We start from the raw sequence: 22,827 nt of genomic DNA, 5'->3' as shown, positions 1-22,827 counted from the left end.
GGAGTGCTTCCAATTTAAATTGGTACAATTATAACAAACATTCATCACTTAGGATAACCCAAAAATTGAGTGACTAGACAATTGAAATTCTCAATGACTAATTCAAACTATACAAAGAAACATAAACCACTTTGTGCATTGTAACACTTATTTGAACAAAATCCAAACCTACTTATGTAAACTAACCAAAACTTTCCATTTCTACTAAGGGAGACCATTAACTTTGTTAGAGAAATAATTATTGGACTAACTGCCAAGGTTCCCCTTCAAGATTGGTGACATGGATTAACCGCCTCATGTGTTCTATAAGTCTAGTGGTTGTATCAGGCATTGATAGGTCAATCTTTTGGTGCAACGACAAGTCTAGCTTGTAACAAGTGGTATCATAGCTTGGTCACAGGTTCAAATCTCCTCAGGTAATGATATGGGGGGGGGGGGGGGGGGGATTGTTGGACTAACCGCCAACATTCCCCTTCGAGATTCATGACATGGCTTAACCGCCTCCTATGTTTTATAAGTCTAGTGGTTGTATCAAGCATTGATAGGTTGATCTTTTGGTGTAACAAATCTAGATTGTAACAACGATCACCCTAGTGGCCCAATTTTTCTTCTTCTTCTTTAGAGGTTCTAAAACTTCCCCTAAATTGGCAAGAGGAAGAAGGGTATCCTATGTAGGAAATGTTGGGTGATGCGACGCGCTCCCCTACCCACAGGTGGTTAATTATATGGTGTTCCATGTTCACTAATAGTCATGGCTTTTGGTGTAATGGCAAGTGGGCCCAACAATTGGTATCAGAGCCTGGTTTTGGCTTGGTCATGGGTTCAAATCTCCCCGGTGCCTTCCCGACTCGCGTAAGCACCTGGTATGCGCGTCGAGGGGGAGATTGTTGGGTGATGCGATGCGCTCCCCTACCCACAGGTGGTTAATTATGTGGTGTTCCATGTTCACTAATAGTCATGGCTTTTGGTGTAACGGCAAGTGGGCCCAACAGGAAATGTATGGTTGTAGTGTAGAAAATATATTCTACCATAAAATCCTGGGCTAAATCTTTAACATTGTGTGTCTTCAGAGATTTTTTTGGCCATTTCTTGTGGCTCTAGGGTTGGAAGACCTCACGGTATGCTATCACACTATTTTGAAGCTAGATGTTGTATGGTCCTTTTCTATCTTAACGCTTGGTAGTTTGGAAGATGGCTCATTCTTGCTAGTTTTCCTTTATTAGAATGACATGAGGGGAGGTCCAAGAGTTCCTCCTAATGCTATGATAACTCACCATTTTTTAGGCTTTGTAATTTTTTAAATTTTTCCAAGGACAAACAAAAATCCTCCAATTCATCCTAGAATCACTTATTATCATTAGCACCCATGGAGTCTTTTATCTTTGGAGAAACATTAACATACTTCTCCTCTATAAAAAAACATTAATTAGTGTAGATAGATCATCTATCTCAAGATTGTCAACTAGTGAGAGAAGGTAGGCCTCCCCTTTATTATAATCCCCCCATAGGATTGGTTCCATTTCCCATTCATAATCTCCCTCATTCTCTAAACCTTGAAACTCTCCCTAGTTATGGGAAGTCCATCCAATGAAGGATGGTTAATGGCTAAACATGTACCTTTTGTAGGAGATGGGATTTGGCCTTCCACTTTACATATCCTCTAGGATATGAATTCTATCATCCATTCCTTCTTGAAAATCTTGGAAATCGGTTCCTCTTGGAATATCATTTCTTGAACATCCATTTTTCTTTCATAAGGGTATCCCCATGAATACCCATCACACTCTAGATGTCCATAGAAAACTTGTGTCCTATTGATCTCAACATACTGGCTATAGAACTCTATTATTATGGACTAGATTTCTTTGATCCTATTAGATATTAGTAGAGGGGGTATAAAGGTATGCATGGGATAATCCATCCATGGGTTATTAACAAAATGGGTCAATGGGTAAATTTGTACAAAAGGGGTTCTAGATAAAGAGAAGTAGAATTTGGGTTTCTGTGGGGAAAACTCATGGTTATGGCTTCATTGGATTAGAAAACATTCACATGATAATGTGCTTGGATACTTGAATTAGTGGATGTTTTATGAACCATAATGTGTGGTCCCATCAGGAGTGTGAGAAACGAAAATTGTTGGCGATGAAAATTTATATCCTGACCCAAAGTTTCCTTTGGTAGGGCATAAAAGATCTAAGAGAATTAAAAATAGTGGTGGGGATTAGTTTTCATACCATTGTGCAAGCTCTAAGATTTTATAAGTTGAATCTTTGTTCTTGTGGTGAAGAAAAGATTGGAAAATATGAAGATGCAAAGGGTGATTCACTTGATTTAAAGACACTACAAGACTTTGAAGCATAAGTGATTTTAGAGTGGAAACCATGAGGCTTTGAAAATAAACTATTTGATAATCCATATGCTCATAAATGACTGCTATAACAACATAAACTAAAGTGTGTAATGACTAGTTTAGGAATAGAGAATCAAAACTTGCATAATCTATCTAAAACATAGTTTTCTAAAGTTGAATAGAATTTTTATTGGTATTACAATTACATGGATAGAAGAATGATTAAATTACTTTGAATTTATCTCATTCGCTCTCTTCAAAGATAAGGAAGAACTAAAAATCTTTTAGGGAGGACCTAAAGAAGAGTTCTCTAAAAACAAGACAACCTCTCCTAGGATTTTTCTCCTGAATTGTCTCCTATTTTTGTTTCCCCCTGGCATTAGTATATATAGTTTTTTTAGAATAGATGGTTTTGTGATATTTTGGAACAATACTTAGTTATGAGATTGATACACCCACCATGTCAACATTGATAAGTCACTTTTTGTAGTTGGCTCATATGAGGCAATGTGTTAATCTTTTATAGTCATTACCAAGGGGTCAAATTTCATTCCATATTTGGTGTTTGTAACTTTAAATGAAAGTGATTCCTCTATGTCTCATCATGATTTATGTGTTGATGTTCCATAAATACTTATAGCATTAAGGTGGCTGCTACTTAGAGATACACGTGTCTTAAGAGTTTGAATTGGGAAAGACATAGACTAACCTAAACTAGTCCTTTTTGGATACATGACAAGTGGGAGTGTTGGTACATGGGGGAACACCCTTTCTCTTTATGAGACTTCCCATGAGTTGGTCATGTGATAGGGGGTTAGTTAAGAACATGCTCCATCAGTGGGAGCCATAAGAAAGAGGACACATGGAAGCCTAGTGGAGAAGACCTATAAAGAAAAGGAAAGATGCATTGGAGTCATCCACTATAGTAGTTGATGAGTGTAAGACCCTTTCCTCATGGAGATGTAAATGTAAGTTAACAATACCATAACTCTTGATATAATAAAATTGATAGAAATAGTGGTTTGTATTATTGTTTTCATTGGCTTGTATTTATATTCTTCTCATCTTACGAGGGCTCTATTTACCTTTATTTGTATATTTGAGCTCCTTTATGCTTTTTGTAAATTTGGGTGTTGAAATATTTAGTTGTAATTGAAGCTTGTAGAGCTTATTGATTTCAAATACTTTCCACATGTGTTCCAAAGAGGAATTAGAAAATGTACAATCATTGTAGTAGTTAAATAACTAATTGCTCAATGATAGTATTGTAACATAAAGCTCCCTCATAATAACTGTATCATCTTAAAATGGAAGCATTTCCATGTTACGAGTGTATATCCCTCCAAGTAAGTGGTTTGGGGTCATGTAAAGTGCCTTGAATGGGTCTTTGACTTGGATTTGGCTTTTCCCCCTATTTTGCCCCCTTTCCCACTTTCTTTTTGCACTTTTCTAGCATTCTGGACTAAGATCTTGAAATTTTTGACCTCAGGGTCAAGGATAACCTTTTAGGTCAAGGTCGACCTCAAACCTGACCTAGGTCAAGGATGACCTCAACCCTGACCTAGGGAAGGATTGACCTCATCCCTCACCCTACGTTCAAATTTCAAGGTTCCATGATTTTTGGATGTCAGGTTTCAGAAAGAATTGTTTTCCCACTTCCCGGTTGCCTGTTTTGGTCTTCGAAATGTTAAAATCTTAAATTGAATTTAATCTAGGTCCATTTCTATGGTTTAAGGCTAATTGGAATTTAATGCTTCCATGTCAGCCTTCTTTAGAAGTTTGTGCTGTAGATCTCTATATAAGGAAGCCTCCTTCTCTCATTTTCTTTAAGGCAAATGATGATAACTAAGACTTAAGACTCAAGAACAAACAAGGTATAAGGAGATGAGATGAAGTTATAATATTTCATGATCTAGAATTCAAGCATTATCAAGTTCAAGCAAGCATCCATATTCAAGGTTCAATTCATCAAGGAGATCCATTAGTAGTCATTGAAGGACTCAAGCTCTATGGAACCCTCTTGTTGAATATTCATCCATTTCCATTCAAGCCTCTTCTTAATACAAGATCCATTCAAGATGGGTGTTGAAGATCTAAGACAATTGATCTGAGACATCCTACATCCTATTCTATATTCATTTAGAGTATCCATACTTGTGGATTGAAGGATTCAAATCCTCCATAAGGATTTGAACATAAGCAAAGTGAAGATTTGGATACCCTTTTCGTTGAACTTGCGGGTTCCATGAATATAAATTTTGTCATAGCAGTGCAGGTCAAGGTCAACTTTTTGGGGCACAATTGTGCCTCGCTATCTATGTCAAGGTCAACCTTCCCTCAGAAAAGAAAAATATTTATGGGTTTTAAAGATCACGTAGTTTCAATACAAGATTGTGAAAATCAATAGTTTTTGAGATTGTTTGACAAGGTTTTCAGCCAATTCTTTTATGGAGGTAAGTACCTTTTATTTCTTCATTTCAATATTAATCTCCTATATTTACATCCCATATCATAATAATCTATATGTATGTGTAAAATGTTGGTTTAGGGTCTCTTTCATGTGCATTATTCTAAATCCTATTCATCCATATTTTACCCTATACAATAACAATGAATTTTTTCTTTACATCATTAAGAGTGTATTTTTTACTCATTGAACATTCCTAAAAACATACTTACACTTATGTTTTCTTTTCTTCTTTTCATTTCCTATTGCTTTGGTACAATGCACAACTATTTAGGATGAATATTTTTGTCTCTTGATGATCTCTTTGACCCATGTTGATGCTCTTGAGGGAAATTTATATTCCATTCTCTAATAGTGAACCATACTTCATTGCTGTAATGACTGATAACTATCCCAATCATTAATGTGTCTCCTTACAAAACCTTCTTGCTGTCACCATACTAAATATCCTAAAAAATGATTAGAATTAGTTTAGATTGCTTTATATTCATTACCAATGTTCTCTTTCTACCTTGTTTGAAATTATGAGAGTTATTTATTTTTAGGATGGCCCTTTGTATATGAGTTTAAGTGTTTCTAAATGGGGGCTTGTGAAACCCGTCTCTAATTGAAAATTGTTGTTTAAATATAGTATAGAGAACTAATTTAGTATGAAAATAATTACTATCCTTTTTACAATATTTATATTTTGTAGCAACATGATCCCTTACTATAGAATTATTATCATGATGACATTTGGCACTATATTTATTGAGGGCACTATTATAGAAGCAAGATCCTACCTAACAATGATACCTTTTGAAAAATGTTGTATTCATAAATTCTCTGCATACATCCATTACCTTCAGAATATATTATCTATATTTGGCCAGTAAGACAAACAAGTTGTTTGATCCCTTACTTGATGTATGTCTTGTGATATGATCTATGTGTGGTATCATACAATGTGTTATAATTAAGAGGAGAGATAGGATGCTGAGAGTGGGGGGGGGGGGGGGGGGGGGGTGGTGGTGGTGAATTAGTATCCTCAAAAACTTATATCTTTAAATTTTTTTATAGAGTTTTATCACTTCCCTTATCACTTGATAAATTACTTATCTTTTACCACTATAATTTATAAATGAGAGTAACATAACTAATTCAACATTAACTAACTATAAAAAAATAATCTCATGGAACATAACACATAACACACTCATTTAGTATTGAAAACACCCTTGGTTAGAGGGAAAACTATGGCGGGGATAGTACCCACAAATCCATCACTACTGTAGTAAGAGGGTTCCTTATTAGAGTTACAATGTTTAGTCACTTCTAATGACTTACTCTGTTGAGAGTATACAATTAGATATACAAGGATCTACCTTTTCCAAGGATTCTACAATGCTGTTCAAGTGTGTACTTGGTTAAGAGATTTACATATAAGACTATTAGGTCCACCTTTTTCAAGGTTTTAAATACTAAGTTAAAGTGATTAGCAGTAAATGATATTTACAATAGAAACTTAATTTTTTTTATTAGACCCGTATTCTACTCACTAGTTATCACCTTTTGTGATAGATTTGAAATTCCTCTGTATAATATCTTTTATCTTTGATCTTCCTTTCTCACTTTTATACTTTTTTTTCAACAACATAAACAACATTTAAATCCTCTTATAACAAGCAAAAACAACCTTAAACTTTTTCTTGATATGTCCTTTTATAGTTTTCTTTTACCTTTTTGTAATCCAACCTAATTAGGGTTTTGGAATTTTTTAGAGTTCTTCTCTGATGGAAATCAATGTTTTATAATTATTCACCATTTCATTTCATTCCATCCTTTATTTTTATTGGTCCTTTCAACCTTTAAATCAACAACAATCAATTCATATTCTTCAATAAAATCTTTAAAAATATTTACCTCAAATAGTGTAAGTCACTTTTCCATCTCAGTATGATCCTGTCACATCATATTTCGTTCCAATTCAAACTTTGGTGTAGCTTCTGTATCACTCGATAAATACAATTTTCTTATATACAGTCACTCGGTGACCTCTATGTAGCTTGATATTGTTTGTGCTAAATATACTTTGATTATTTGGTGTTGTCTCTACCTCAATTAGTTATGAATTATCATCAGTATATGTAGATTCACTCATTCATCTCTTTCCTTCATTATTTGGGCAATATGGCGACTCGGTTGCTATGCACACTTTCTCTTGACATTTTGACACTAATTGGTAATATGATACTTGTAGGAGTAACATTCTCACCCTTTGACATTAGTGGGAAAAAAATTATGTACGTAGATAACTTAGAATTTATATAAACTCCACCTATACATATGCTTCCTTAGTACAACTACTATTTTTAAAAATATTTTTCAAAATTGGTTTTGTTTGTAGTATATATATTACCTCCTTATAACTCCAAAATAAATACAAACAAACATATAGATGAAAAACATGTTTCCCCCTTTTTTGACACTTATGTCAAAATAACTTCTAACATAGAAAATGTTAGTCTCAAAATGGTTTTGACATTTGAGTGCCAACACACTTAATCATTTTCCACAACATGAGCTGAGTCAGGAAATCCAACAGGTGTCGAGTGATCTTCAAGTGCCGAGTGAAGATCTAGTGCCAAATGACTTTAGGTGCCAAGCATGATACAAGTACCAAGAGATATTTGAGTGCCAAGTCACAGACGATGCTGAGCAATACAAAACTACAACAGGAGCCGAGTAAGCTAGTTTGTTATAAGTGCCGAGCATCTGGAGCCAAGTAAGCCAGTTTGTTATAAGTGCTGAGTAACACAAAACACACATATGAGTTTGTAAATTTAGATGCAAACCATTTTTATGGCCGACATATGATGAATCTCAAAGGATTAAAATGATAAGATCGAATCTTTTGTATTTCCGATGCAATCTACGTGTAGCTAATAAGAAAAATGGAGAAGGCATGCAACCAATAAGAAAAGTGCAAGGAATGAGCGGGAAACAAAGATTCAATATGGATCGTAGATCCACATCTAACCCTAAGTCTTCGAATGTCTTTATAAGGAAGACTAAATCTCATTGTATGTGTGAATGGATGAGGGTGTGTAAGGGAAACTATTTTCAGAGTGAAGAGTATCAGATCTCAGAGGATCAAGATCAGAGAAAGCAGATCAAGTGCCTGCATTCAACAATCAAAGGATTGTAAGCTATCGGGTTTATTATACCTAATACTCTCTAGCAATTGTATTAGAAAGGAAACCCTATGGTGATAGGTTAGCTTAGTAGCTATTTTGTAGATCCTTTAAATAGGTGATTAAATCCTTTAACAGGGTAACACTTCATGTAAAGTGTTTATAAATCCTTTAACTAGGTCACTATTGATACAGTGTAAAGCCTTTAACAGGGCAGACCATCATAAGTGGTTAAACATTATTGCTACAGTAATTTTCTGGGTATCATCCCCACCCCAGTTTTACCTTCTTATTTTGGAGGGTTTATGGGTTACCAAAATTTCAAGTGTTATGTGGTGATGCACATGTGTTTTTCATAATTTCTTAATGTTGATATGCATGCATGTTCATTTCAATATTATGTTATTAAGGGTTTGTGAAAAATAGGTTAAAAGCTAGTACTTCTGATTCACCCCCCTCCTCTCAGAAGCATTCTTTCCATTAAGATATTCCAACCATTGGTATCAGAGCATCAAGGTTCTCACAAGGAGAAGTCTAACAGCTTGGAGAAAAAGGTCTAAATATGGAAGTCTTCAAACTTGGGAAGATTATTGACAATCATGTGATTGATGTGCAACTAGCTCTACACAAAGTAGAGGAAGCGAGGGAGGAACTAAGAAAATCCTTGAAAAGAAGAAAGGGTATAGCCATAGTTAAAAATGATATAAACTACAAGGAGACAAATACCACAAAATTGTTTGTCAATGAAGAAACTAAAGAGTTTGATGCAGCAATAGCAGAACTGATGGAGAAAAATAAAGTTCAAGTAGAAGAGATAAGATCTCTCAAGATGGAACATGAATCACAGGTCATAATGTTATTTGAAATCACTGAACAAAAGAAAAGAGCAGTTGAGGATAGAGTCATGATGGAAGATGAAAAAAGAAATCTTGCAAACAGACTTGAAGAAAAATGTACTGAATTAACAAAGATCTCAAACATGTAGATGGATACACTTGCCCAAATGATGAACCTTCATCATGAACTCAATATGAAAGATATTGAGATCTCTACCTTAAGGATGCAGAATGAACAACTGTAGAATAAATTGAATAGAGAAAAAGAAATAGCAGAGAATCTCAACAAGTCAAGTGAAGCCATCAAGCACTTTGAACAGTTGATGAAATTCCCAAGATCAGGCCATGATACATCAGGACTTGGATACAATAGCACTAAAGTAGGGGAATCATCAAAAAGTGTTCAACAAAAAAGTGACAAAGGTAGGGATTCTAAACCCACTTGTCATTACTGTAATAAAAAGGGGCATACTGCTAATGTTTGCAGGAGTAGAAGAATGAATCAGCCAAACACACCCAAAAGCAAGAGTTACTATCACAAGTGCAACATGCAAGGACATATGACACAAGATTGCAGATCCAAAGTCACAAGGACACAAAGATTTGATGGACATTGTCATAATTGTAAGAACTAAAGACATAGAGCATTTGAATGCAGATCAAAGCCTATGTGGACATCAAATCAACCAGCAAAAACAAAAGGGAATGGAAGTCACTACCATTGGGACTATAACACCAGGTATAGCTGTCATTATTGCCAGGAATATGGACATATCCCTAAAAACTATATAAGAACACACTTCAAAGGAAATTATAGCAGGTGGCTAAGTCAAACCACTTGTTTCAGCTGCTTAAAAAATGGTCATATCAGCAGAAACTGTCCTACAAGGTCCAAAGCACCAAAAACTGAATCCAACAAAGGAAAAGAAAAGATTGATGTCGAGAAAATAAGAAGACAAATGAATAAGACTTGGAAGAAGAAAGATGAGTGCGACACATCAAGTGGAGGGATCACTTCATCCAATGGGTCAAGTGATCACACTTGATCAAACTAAGCATAAGAGAAGTGTATGAGACTGATATACAAAGTTACATCATACATCAGTCCCAAGACAAAGAAGTACTAAAAAGAAGAAATAAGCATGAGACAAGATGCCAAGACAAAATAAAATAAAATAAAAATGATGATGCCGAGCTGTCTTTGGATGCCGAGTAAAACTCCAATACATGCCGAGTTGCGTAACTCTTATGGAAGCCGAGTAAAGTGGAAATGTAGTGCAAGCCGAGTAATGTTAAAATCCTTCAGAAGCTGAGTTGGCAGTTGAACATTTAATGCGATGGAAATAGGGTATATTATCGTGATTCCAGTCATTTTTCCTCATCATGATCAAGAAGAAAAGAAGATAAAGAGAGCAGAGTGACTTCATAACAAAGAATCTAGTATTCCAAGCAGTTTACAACCTCTTACAACACGTTTTCATCAATCTTGAGGTATTTTCATTTGTGCCGAGCTACACAGTTTCATATTTTTGTATAAAGGAAACCCTAGTTTGCATAAATGGCTTTGAGTTCTAAGAAAACCTAGGACAAAGAATTATTTGAAGTCCAACTAGTATCTAATGAGGTTAGGTAGCCTAATTTTCATCCCATTCCTAAAGTTACATACAAGAACAATCCCACCGGAGCCCTTTCTTGCATACCCCCAAACATTGTTATGGTTCAAGATGTAAGGAGATGCTATAATTGCAAGATAGGAGCCATAGGAGACATGGAAATAAGAGAAGCCTTTGTGAAGCTGTGTGTTGATGGAGTCTTGAGAGATGAATACAAAATTGCTGAAAGGAAGGGTTTAACATAAGTTTTGAGTTTTCCCACCGTATTTAAGACAGAATGGATCAGACTTGTATTGAGCAAAATTCACGATGGTAGTCTGTGGTTAGAAGATGTCCCTATCAAGATCACAAAAAGAATCATTCATAGGGTAACTGGATATCCTACCCTGGATTGGTTCAAGACCTTGAGAAGTGAATCCAAGGAGGTTATTGAAAAGAACATAGGTGCTCAGTGGAACAAAAGAGGAATGACAATTCATACCATTCAGGATCCTCTAATTGAGTTTGCTGTTAGAGTTATTGCCCACAAATTCTATCAATCCAGTAGACTCAATAGTGTGCCATGTATTGCAGTAGATGTAGGCTACAAACTGGTGAAAAAGGATCATACTTATGATCTTGCAGAACTGCAACTACAACAGATTAATGAAAACCTAGCAGCTATAAGAAAGACAAAGGGTGCCCAATGCAAATTTGGTGCAATTTTGGTTTGTATATTCTTTTATGTTCAGAATGAATTTCCCTCTTTTGGTAAAGTTACATGGAGAAATGATAGAAATATCATAGCCCAAATTATTGAATATATAGAACAAATGGGAGACAATTTTGATACCCTGATGACAAGCTATTTTGAGGATTTCAAGAAATCCATGAAGCAAAGGGTAAGAATACCTGTTTCCTTAGTGGAAAAAAATACTAACGATATATGCTTATTAGTTGATATTGATTTTACCTATATCATGGAGGAATTATCATATATTGTTGACCAAGTGACAAATGCAGACCAAGAGAAAAATGCAAAACTTATGGAATGGTCTGAAAGAAAATTCCAAGGGAAAGTAAATGAGAAAATATCTAGTCAAATTGCACTTTCCCAGGTTGAATTGGAAAAGGTAATAGACAAAGTGAAAAAGGTACTTGAGAATATATTCTCATTGTACAAAAAGTTGTGTGACTTTTCATACTTCACACAGGAGACAAGCCAAAAGATAATGAGCATGGAGAGGAATTTGAATATTTCAAGAAGGCAGCTACCAAAAGATCCAACTCAAAGTGAGAAGCATTTTTCTCAAATGCTTCACACTAAAAAAGAAATAGCTTTATTAATAGCAGAAGAGGCCACCATCAAGGCAAAACTGATACAACTCCAATCCTCCATTACCCCACATTTGGAAGTACTCCATAAAGAATAGGTCTATGCTGAAACTGTTCTCAAGAAAGATCCTAATCTTTCTACTTTTAATGGACTTATTCACCTTGCTGAAGAGACTGTCATCTAGCACAAGTCATTGGATTGGATGCACTTCTCAGAATGATTATGAAGGTAAGTAGCACATTTTGGGCGAAATATAGTCTTAACTCTTAAAACCCTTTGACATAAGTGTCAAAAAGGGGGAGACAAGATGAATGGGGAAGACAAGATGAATGAGGGAGACAAAGAGACAAGTTAACAGGGGGAGACAAGATAAAAGAGGAGCATGATATACAACATAAAATTTTGATTACCAAGATAGCGCAGATAATGGCACAATTAACTCAGGGGGAGTTACAATAATTTTGAGGTATATATTGTAAGTTACAAAATTTTGATCAAATTTTAAAACCTCTATATGTATACCGAGCAGATTAGTGAATGTAATAATAAGGTCAGTTAAGTTTTTTTGTCACTCATGTCAAAGGGGGAGATTGTTAGTCTCAAAATGGATTTGACATCTGAGTGCCAACACACTTAACCATTTTCACAACATGAGCCGAGTCAAGAAATCCAATAGGTGCCGAGTGATCTTCAGGTGCTGAGCAGCCTTCAGGTGCCGAGTGAAGATCAAGTGCCAAATGAATTTAGGTGTCGAGCATGATACAAGTACCAAGTGATAGTTGAGTGTCGAGTCATAGATGATGCCAAGCAATACATAAATGCAATAGGAGTTGAGTAAGCTAGTTTGTTATAAGTGTCGAGCATCTGGAATCAGTAAGTGCCGAGTAATACAGAATACACATATGAGTTTATAAATTCAGATGCAAACCATTTTCATGGCCGACATATGATGAATCTTGAAGGATTAAAATGATAAGATTGAATCTTTTGTATTTCTGATACAGTGTAAAGCCTTTAATAGGGTAGGCCTTTAACAGGGCAGACTATCAGAAGTGGTTAAACATTATTGTTGCAGTAATTTTGTGGGTATCATCCCCACCCTAGTTTTACCTTCTTATTTTGGAGGGTTTATGGGTTACCAAAATTTCAAGTGTTATGTGGTGAAGCACATGTGTTTTTCATAATTGCTTAATGTTGATATGCATGCATGTTCATTTCAATATTATGTTACTAAGGGTTTGTGAAAAATAGGTTAAAAGTTAGTACTTCTGATTCACCCCCCTCTCTCATAAGCATTCTTTCCATTAAGATATTCCAACAAAAAATACTTACTTTGGATGTAATCCAAAGTGTTTCATAAAATCCTTATTATCTTTATTATAATCTCCAAGGTGTTGTCCTAATTGGACTTAATCATCTATACAATCTGCTTCTCAACTCTTAGGTTAGGCACAAGATCAATCATGTGATTGACAATGGAAAGACTTGGGGCAGCTACGAGAACCTTAGAATCTTTAATACAAGTTTTCATAACCTCAATATGAGGTAATAAAAATGCTTGGATTTCATTTATCTTAGTTCTCAAATTGCTCTTCTCTTGTAATAACTCATGCTGAAGGCTTGTGAGAAATCTCACTTGGTTGTAGTGCAAGGATGATGTGCTTGGATTGGTTTTTAGTTCATCTAGCTTGCATTCATGTCCTCATTGATCTTCTATAATTTATCCTTGACTTCTTTGGTGATTGAGGGAATATCACATAGTTTGTAAAGCAATAATAAAACATCTTGTACAATGGTCTATAATTCAGTAACATAAGTGGATAAAGCCACTTGTTGAATATAAATTTCTGTAGAGAATTTCTCCAATACCTTACTCTCAATTTTCTTCTCATTTCTCTACTAAAATTTGGATTGAGTATCTATATTTGGATCATTTAGCTTATCAACTATTTGTACAAGTTGATCCAATATAGGTTCCTTTTCAATCAATTCAACTTCTGGCATAATATCAAGTAATATATCTTTGATATCATGAAGTACCCAATTTTTTCTTGTGCTCTTTCCTTAGTCTAGATTTCTCTTTCTTTCTCTCACAAAACTTGGTATAAATTGCCATCTAGTCATCATCCAATATGTTAGGATCCCAATTAGGTATGACAATCTCCTCCTCCTATGTCATTGGGTTAGACTTGAATGCTTGTGACTCCTTCTTCAACTTAAGCTTCTTCCCTTTATTGGTGCTGAACGAGATAGAATATAGTACATGAACTTGAATTTCCATATTTTCCTTTGTTTTTGATTAGATAAACAGGTTTTACAGGGATCCTAAAACCCAATAGTTAAAACATAAAAGGTTGATAATAAGCGTGAAAGCCCAGCCAAAAAAGTATAAGTTCAGAGGCTGATAATAAGTATAAAGCCCAGCCACAAATTAGAGTTCTAAGAAAAGACCAAGAAAAAAGACAAGTAAAACCACAACCTAAAGCCAGACCAAAAGCCAAAAGACAAAGAAAAAACAAAGAGCAGGCGAGAGTTATTCCTCACTCTTTCACTCCAGCTCATGCATAACTTGGGCAACCTCGAAGGCCAGTTGGTTCTCCTCCGCTTCCCGCTATTGCACCCTTTGGTCCTCCTGGTCCTGATCAAGAATGGTGTTGTCCTTTGTGGAGTCATCCTCTTTTCTGGCTTCATCCCTATCTTTTCCTTCCTCATCATCCTGCATTTCTCTGTCTTTGATAAGCCCGTGAGAGAGATGATGTTGTTGTTAATGGAGCTTAACAAAGAGAACATCTGATTCGCAAGGTTGTGACTGTAGTTCTCCAGGTTGTGTATCCTTCTTTCCGCTAGACTGCGCCTGTCAGCCAAATCCGTCCTCCTATTAGCATCCATCCCTTTCCTTGTTGCCTCAATATGTCTCACCTATTCTTTGACCTCCTCCAGCTCATGGAAAAGCCATTTGATTGATCTAAAATTGTCAATCATACTATTACGAGCATTGTTCAAGAGGTTCATCCCTATCTCCCTAGCTCTATCCGAAATAGCCACTATTTTTGGGTCAATGAGTTCTTCCAGCCACTATTCCTCTTGATTTTCCATGAGGATTTGGGGATTCATGGCCTCCCTAAAGATGCCCATCTTCAAAGTCTTGACATTAAAGTTTATCCAAGCTTTCCTCCTATCATTGACCTGCACTTCCCCTTCCGCATACCCTGCATTCTCCTCTTTCTTTTCCTCAAGTTGGTCTTGGAGGTGGACAAGAGATAGGGGCAACATAGACGCCTCCTCAAACTAAGAGCGCACTTCCTCCAAACTCTCCCTCTTGCATTTCTTCCTTCCACTTACATCCTTAATTTCCTCTTGCGTCTCTTTAACCACCTCCTCAAACTCTGGCTCCTCCTCATCATCACTGACTCCCTCCTCATCCTTCTCAGGAGGGTTTTGCCCAAGATCCGTAGGGCTTTTTCTGCTAGGGGTTATGGGGGATGGCAGTTTTTTAGCTTGGTGAGTAGCTAATTTCCCCAAAGAAGAGATCCCTCCTTCCTCAGAGTTGAGGCTCTAAATTTCATCTGAGTTAGAGGAGTAGCTAGAGCTACTAGACTCCACCTTCTCTGCCTAAGGGGGAGCGATGCTTATAGTCTGAGCCTTAAAGTGCTCGTGGATAAGCAACAACAACCTCTTGTGCAGAGCCAAGTTAGCGGTAGGCTTCTTTTTGAAGCTGTCCACCGCCTTGCTCATTGTGGTTAACAGATAATATGCAAAAGAAATATTTGCATTATGCCAGAAATGATTCAATATAACAAAGTGGTGGGTGTGAGCTCTATCAAACCTAGGGTCCAACGTGATGTACTCGATTACAGCTCTCAAAACATACCTCCACCACTTCTTCATGGAGTCGGGGACATAGTAGGTGCAATCTTTCTCAGCGCCTTCAATTCCTTCTCACTTTCCACAAAGTCCCTAACCGCATTGGCCAAGAGCTTCTTATCCCTAAAGAATTTAAAACCCTCGATAGGGATTTCGGTGACAGTTGCAATCACCTCCTCTGTTATTCAAAAGTAGACCCCGTTCACCTTCACCCTGCCATCCTTTCAGGACCCCACCATGCTTTTGGTCACCTGATCAAAACCATGCAGCTTCATGATATAATTGGTAACCCCACACCCTCTTCTAGCTTTTCCCATACCTTCTCCCTACTTCTCCATTTCTCAAAATCTTCCTCTGGCTCCTTTCTGCACCTTTCACCTACCATTTCTGCATACTGCACACCATCTTTACTCATGTGCTCCTCACTCTGTGACTGAAAGGGACCATCAAGAGTAAGCAATAACCAGAGAAAAAAGGCCATGCTATTGTTCCAGAAGCGAGTGTGAAAAACAACCCACAAAGAATGTCGATTAATCAATAATGAATTACTGTAGTTACGATTTCCCATGCTTCCATATTGAAAAGTACCCTTATTACTTAAAACCTTCATAATCATAATTATAGCTTGATTTTCTCTGTACTTCCTTGGATCTTATCCAAGTCGATCAAACTTTTAGCATCCACCAGCAAACAAATTTTGGGAAGCCAAGTCATTTTTTGGTCTACGCCGACCCCAATGTTCACAAACCTGTTGGCAACCGTGTTTGCTTCCCATAAATTATGAGTGATGTGGATTCTATTAAATTTGGTGAGGGTCTCACGAGTCTCATCAATTAGATTTGCAATCGTCCATGATGGATGTGAGTTGCCAATGATGCACTTTATAATGTTATTCAAATCCCCTTCAAGCCATAAATTGGTGACACCAATTTCAAAAGCCAGTTTTACAACATTGCACACGACATTTGCTTCCACAAAATGATTGGTTTGGAATCCCAACGGGAGAGAAATAGTCACAATACTATCTCCATTTTCATTCCTTATCACACCTCCACTACCCGAGGAGCTAGGGTTGCCCTTGGAGGCTCCATCAAAGTTGGCTTTGTGCCAACCTTTAGGGGGAAGGAACCACTTGGCTTCCTGTCTTTTCCTCGAATTGTCTTTAACCTTCTCCTTGATCCTGCCTCCTATCTCAAACTCTCCCCCCTTCCTCACAGAAAAGTTTTCCTTTATGTTACAGAAAATATTTCTCCCAACAACTAAAGCTGGCTCCTCCCTATCTTTGAAAATCCTATTGTTTCTCTCCTTCCATATGCTCCAACAAAAATGGGGTAGGATCTAGGCGCTAATTTCCTTCAAGACAGACCCATTGAACAAGCCATGCCATTGACAGAAAAAGTCAAGGAGGTTAGAAGGATAGCACCAGCTATGGCCTAAGTCCTGGGTGAGGATGCCCTAAACTATCCTGGAGAAAGAACAGTGAATGAACATATTATTGCTTGTCTCTGACTCTTCTTTACACAAAACACATCTGCTAGGCATGGTGTGACCTCTTTTGATGATATTTTCCTGGGTTAGAGTTTTGTCCTAAAGAGCCAACCAAAAAAACATGTTGACTTTTGGCATAAGGCCAGGGATCCAAGCCCTCAACCAAGGGGGAGACTCTTTAAAGCTCCATAAAGAAGAGTACCCAGAGGCAACTGAATAGAGCCCATTGGCATTATCCCTCCAAACAAGTTCATCCTTATTGTTGCTAAGGGACAAGGAATTAAGCATGATCATGATTGGTTTGAGGTCATCTAAGATAATGGAAAGGTCCCTCCAACCTTGTTCGATCATGTAATTGCTAACTTTGTGCCCATAAAGGTTGATGTAATCATTAGCCCAAAACCCATAACTAGGGTTGTTCATAAGGGGGCCTTGAGAAAGCCAACTATCTAACCAGAACAGAATGTCCTCCCCATTACCCAGCTTCTAGGAGACTTTTGAGTTAGCCAAGTCCTTGGCTTTTAAGAAACCATTCCAAACAACAGAACCTCTTGGGATGTCCTCACTGAAGAGGGTGAACTGAATAGAGGGCCTCTTTATATACTTATTAACTACAATGTCTCTCCAATCCCCTGTCCTACTAAAGATATGCCAGATTTGCTTTGCCAGGAGGGCCTTATTGAGGTGAATGAGTTTCCTAATTCCCAGACCTCCATTATTCTTGGGGAGGAAAACTTTTTCCCAAGAAACAAGGGGGTACCTTTTGTTCCTTTCAGCTCCCATCCACAAAAAATCCCTCTAGATTTTTTCCATCCTCTCAGCGTATTTCACCAGTATGGTAAAAAGGATCAGAGCATATATCGATAAGTTTTGAAGGATGAATTTAATTAGTTGAGATTTTCTAGCTTGGCTAAGAATGGCTCCTTTCCAGCCTACCAGTTTCTTATTGAACCTTTCCATGATGCCATTCTAGAAGGAATATGAGGGGGTCATTCCCAAGGGGAGACCAAGGTAGGTAGAAGGAAGCTTCCCCACCTAACATCCCAGGACTCTGGAGATTCTCTTCTATCTTTCCTCCGGAGTATTGATAAAGAAAACATAACTTTTGTCCCAATTGATGAGCTACCCCGACCCTCTAGAGTAGGTATCCAAAGTGTCTTTCATAGCCTTTGCCTCCTTGACCGAGGCCTCTCCTCCCATAATAGTGTCATCTACAAATTGCTGATGCATAAAGGGGGTGCATTTGGAAGAGGGTTTAAAACCTTTGATCCTCCCTTCTTTCTTTTTTTTCTCCATGAGTCTGCCAATGCATTCCGCCAGGATAATAAAGAGAATAGGTGATAGAGGATCCTGCTGACGTAGGCCTCTGGTAGGTTTGAAGAATTCAGAGGGGGATCCATTAACTAAAACAACTAGAGAGGGAGTGGTGACCAGCTGGGAGATTAGCTTACACAATTTGACATCAAAGCCAAAAGCCTTCAACACCAAATCCATAAAAGACCAATCAATCTGATTGTAAGCTTTGGACATGTCTAGTTTGAGTAACATCCCTTCTCTCTTTCCAGCTTCCATAGAGTGAATCACTTCATGCACCATAATAATCAAATCTAGAATCTGTCTACCCAGAACAAAACTAGATTGTTGTTGAGAAATAATTAGGGGGAGAAGCTTAAGCAGCATCGAAGTGAGCACCTTCGAGATGATTTTATAAAAGGAGTTACATTGACTGATGGGTTTGAACTTATCCAAAGTGTCCGCTCCTGGCACTTTGGGAATAAGAACTAAGAATGTAGAGTTTATTTCCTTCAGAATACTTCTAGCTCCAAAGAAATCCTGAATCACCTTCACAACATCTTTCATAATGACAGGCCAGTACATTTGGAAAAAGAAGATGGGAAAGCCATCAGGGCCAGGCAATTTATTCGTCGGAAGAGAAAAAAGAGCTTCTCTTACTTCAAAATCAGAAGGAATGGCCCGAAGTAGATTATTATGGTGTGGAAGGAGGATATGAGGAATATAAGAAACAATATCATCTTGGTCCACTTTAGAGAGCAAAAGATCCCAAGACAGTAGGGAGGAGAAAAAAGACACAACTTCATTTGATATATCTTCTTCCTTTGTTAGCACACGTTGGTCTTTCTTCAAGCCAGAAATCCTATTGTTTTCTCTATGTTTAAGAGTTGTTAAATGGAAAAAATTTGTGTTCTGGTCTACTTCCTTAAGCCAGTTGATTCTAGATCTTTGCCTCCAGAACTTTTCCTCTTTGCTAATAATGTCATTTAAATTAGATAGGATAGACAACTCTTCATCCATATTTGAGGCATCATACCCATTTACCTGAATAGAGGCTTGGATAGAAGAGAGATTAGCAGAGATATCCTCTTTAAGAGAGAATATGTGACTAAAATCTGACTTATTCCAAGCTTTAACCATCCTTTTAACATTGCTGAGTTTTCTAGCAACCCTGAACATTGCAGTGCCTTCCACTTCTATGCTCCACCAGACCTTAATTCTTTCTAAAAGGTCAGGGTGGGAAGTCCACATTCTCTCAAAATTTAAGGGAGGAGGTCTAAAGGGATTAGAAGGAACAATCAAGAGGGAAATAAGGGAGTGGTCAGACCCAACTCTAGGCAAAAGAGCTAACTTGCAAGAGGAAGACTACAACTAATAAGGAGAAATGAGAGCTCTATCCAGTCTAACCTAAATACAATCCTTGCTTAAACATTTATTGGACCAAGTGAAGTCACCTCCCATAAGGTCTAGGTCCAAAAAAGCCAAACCGTCGATGAAGTTAGAAAGGTCATGCTTGCTGTCCCAGTCCTGAGGCAGACCACCTTTCTTCTCCTTGTCCAGAAGAGGGGTATTGAAGTTTCTCATAATGATTCCTTTCTTCATGTTGCTATTCTATACTTGCCCTTCTGCTCTAGACCAGTAGGACTTTTTATCTCTCTTGTTATTGGGAGCATATAAATTGAGCAAAAACTAAAATTCATTGGACTGGATATGGAACACTTTACAAAAAAGAATGTTACCTACATTGAAGACTGATTCCAACCTGAAAATTTTGGTCTTGAATATATTCAGCATACCCCCAGAGGCTCCATCAGAGTCCGATGCCTCCCCACTCATCAGGTTGCTAAACTTAATTTTTCTCAATGAATCCTTTTTCATTTTTGTTTCTTGGATCATCAAAACGTCAGGTCTCTGGTCTCTAATCATATTCCTAATAATTTCTTGTTTATGGGCACCATTTAGGCCCCTAATGTTCCATGAGATGATCTTCATTTATTATTCTTAGAAAAATCCTTCACAGTGCTTTGGCGCCCATTTTCCAAGCATCTTATGGTCTCCTCCTCTCTGGACTCCCTCTCTAATTTTTTGCCTACTTTGGTAGTAGAGCCCACATCTAGTTTGTAGCTGCTCCTGGTCACCGCAGGAGAAGCCTTAGATGGATTTTTGATTTGATTCTTCTTGGATGTCTCTCCCTTCTTTTCAAACTTCAAGGATCTAGAAGCCTTGTTACCATTTTTTGGGGTGCTGAGAAGATCTTCCCTTTGGTCCAGATCTTTCACCAAGTCCTCCTTTTTTCCTGTTCTGGTCACTACTTCTCTGGTGGAAACCAAGTTTTCCTCTGGGTCTTGAAAGATGATAATTTCCTTATTTTCTCTTTCCTTTATATTTTCCTTTGTTATTCTAGACTCTTTTTATGGTTCTTCTTCCCTTTTCAATGGTTAAATAGTAGACACAACAATTGGTGGCACAAACAATACTATAGCCATGTTCGGTAATGTGTTGCCAACCTCATTGTTCTTGGGATACTCACTTGGTAGCTCATGTATTTTGACTTTGTGTAATCCTATGCTTGTAATTTGTAGCATCATTGAATGGATAAAAAAACTTGGTAGTTGACTTAGAAAATGAAAGTCCTTTAGTCTTTTGTTCCTTGGCAATAACTAATTGACCTTTCCCAATAATTCCCTTACTTGGAGGTTTGTAGGTTGGTGTTCCATCACATGTAGCAAAAATATCTACACTATATTCTATGGAGTCTCCTCCAATTTGAGCATGTTCAACATCAATATTTTCACCTTGTGTATTATGAGCCCATTTCTTAGTATCTACATTCATTTTTTGTCCCTTGGTATCCATAGGAATTGTATCTCCAAAGTATATAAACAACCAATTGGAATATCACTTCATTTTGTGTTGTTGACTTGGGAAATGCCTTGATTTGCTTGATTATTGGGTTACAACTAGGTAAGTGATGGCTTCTTAGTGTCCAGCTCAGTTCCTATATTGATGTCTTTATCTTTCTTAAGTTTCTCAGTAGGATCCTCTTCTGTCAGATCTTCAATGGTTATACTTTCTTGCTTCCCTATTATATTACTAACCATTTCATGTATGAAATAAACAACTTCTTGAGGCGTTATGTTGATATAATCATCCTCCTTATTGTCAAGTTCAATATTATGATGTGTTTGAGTATTATCAACTTTGATGGTTTAATTTTGATCTTTAATATTAAAAACTTTCCTCTAGATTCTCTCATAATACTCATCAACCACTTGTAAATTACCAAACAAAACATAAATGGCTCTATACTTCTATACAAATATATTCTTGAAATGCTCCAATGATTCACTAATGTCCTTTAGACCAAAATTAGGCATAATTTTAGCCAATGATCTTCCTCCCACATCCTTCTATGTTCTAAGTGTATACTTCCACCAACGATGAATTTTTGATATAGATCATTAGGGATTTGATCTCTAATTTCTAGTGGCATGTATTTGAACTTTGTCATCATACCAATTAGAGAATATTCTATTTTCCTCTTATCCTCATCATTCATCTTCTCATACTTATAATATTTGAATGTTTATAGACCACTGCTCTCACTAATACCATGTATACTTTCATCTATGTTTTGAGGTTTCCTTAATTCAATAGCTCAGGTATTACTTACCTAATCAAATTTAGTACTCTCACTATCTTCAACATCATCATCATCATCATCATCATCATCATCATCATCATCATCATCATCATCATTGATAATCATTTATCTTCTCCTTTACGCACCAATTTTCTTGATAGCTTGAGGGCTTGCTTCCTCTTTTGATATGTTTTAACTTATGATTGAGTGCACTTCATGATTTTAAAAATACCCTTCTTTAATGTTGGAGTAGCCTTCTACATGGCTTGAGATCTGGATCTTGTATTCTTTTGTGTCATAGGGGTGGTTAAAGCTCTTTTCTTGCTATTTCTAGTATGTGGTTTGGAAACAACAATTGCTTTGCCTATACTCTCTTCTCCTTTATCATCTCCATCCTTTCCTTTAGTGATCATTAATTGTTGGCCAAATTCACTTCCACTAAATGTACTCTCAAGTGTACTCATCATCTTCTTATATTTCTTATCAATTTGTGTGACCACAATATCTAGTTTTATCTTTTCCTTGGCTTCTTCATATGTCTCGAATCATTGGGCATCCTTATCTACCAACTCATTCAACCATGCTTTGATGGCCTTGGTGGTTTTTTCTATATTCACTCCATAATCCATGGGTTCAATACATGCAACCCTAGGTAGTAAAACTTTTACAGTCGTGTTATCAATATCAATTAGAAAAGAAACATCATCATGATATTTCTCAACTAATATTGGGGGTATCTTGAACCTCTGATCATTCTCAACTTAAAATTTTCAAAATATTCA

General features: G+C 36.9%; 1 protein-coding gene across 1 annotated transcript; it reads right to left on the bottom strand.

Annotated features, from left to right (window-relative positions):
- Nucleotides 1-15,753: 15,753 nt before the first annotated feature.
- Nucleotides 15,754-19,653, bottom strand: LOC149529142 (uncharacterized). The gene is made up of 3 exons (XM_089808114.1): nt 18,952-19,653; nt 15,952-16,054; nt 15,754-15,872 (listed from the first exon to the last, which is right to left on the bottom strand). Exons 1-3 carry the CDS (start codon nt 19,651-19,653, stop codon nt 15,754-15,756), a joined length of 924 nt encoding a protein of 307 aa, XP_089664240.1.
- Between the last annotated feature and the right edge of the window lie 3,174 nt (nt 19,654-22,827).

This window comes from Cupressus sempervirens, chromosome 11 (genome assembly GCF_028749045.1).
Source record: "Cupressus sempervirens isolate cs-2001-9-10 chromosome 11, ASM2874904v1, whole genome shotgun sequence".
Taxonomy (NCBI): domain Eukaryota; kingdom Viridiplantae; phylum Streptophyta; class Pinopsida; order Cupressales; family Cupressaceae; genus Cupressus; species Cupressus sempervirens.
This window is presented reverse-complemented; position numbering and strand designations above follow the sequence as displayed.

Coding starts and splice junctions, on each gene's coding strand:
- LOC149529142 (XM_089808114.1), bottom strand. CDS start 19,653: ATGTGGACTTCCCACCCTGACCTTTTAGAAAGAATTAAGGTCTGGTGG. Junction 16,055..18,951: donor TTATGAAAGATGTTGTGAAG/GTGATTCAGGAT, acceptor GGTCCCTTTCAG/TCACAGAGTGAGGAGCACAT. Junction 15,873..15,951: donor AGATTTTGAGAAATGGAGAA/GTAGGGAGAAGG, acceptor GGTTTTGATCAG/GTGACCAAAAGCATGGTGGG.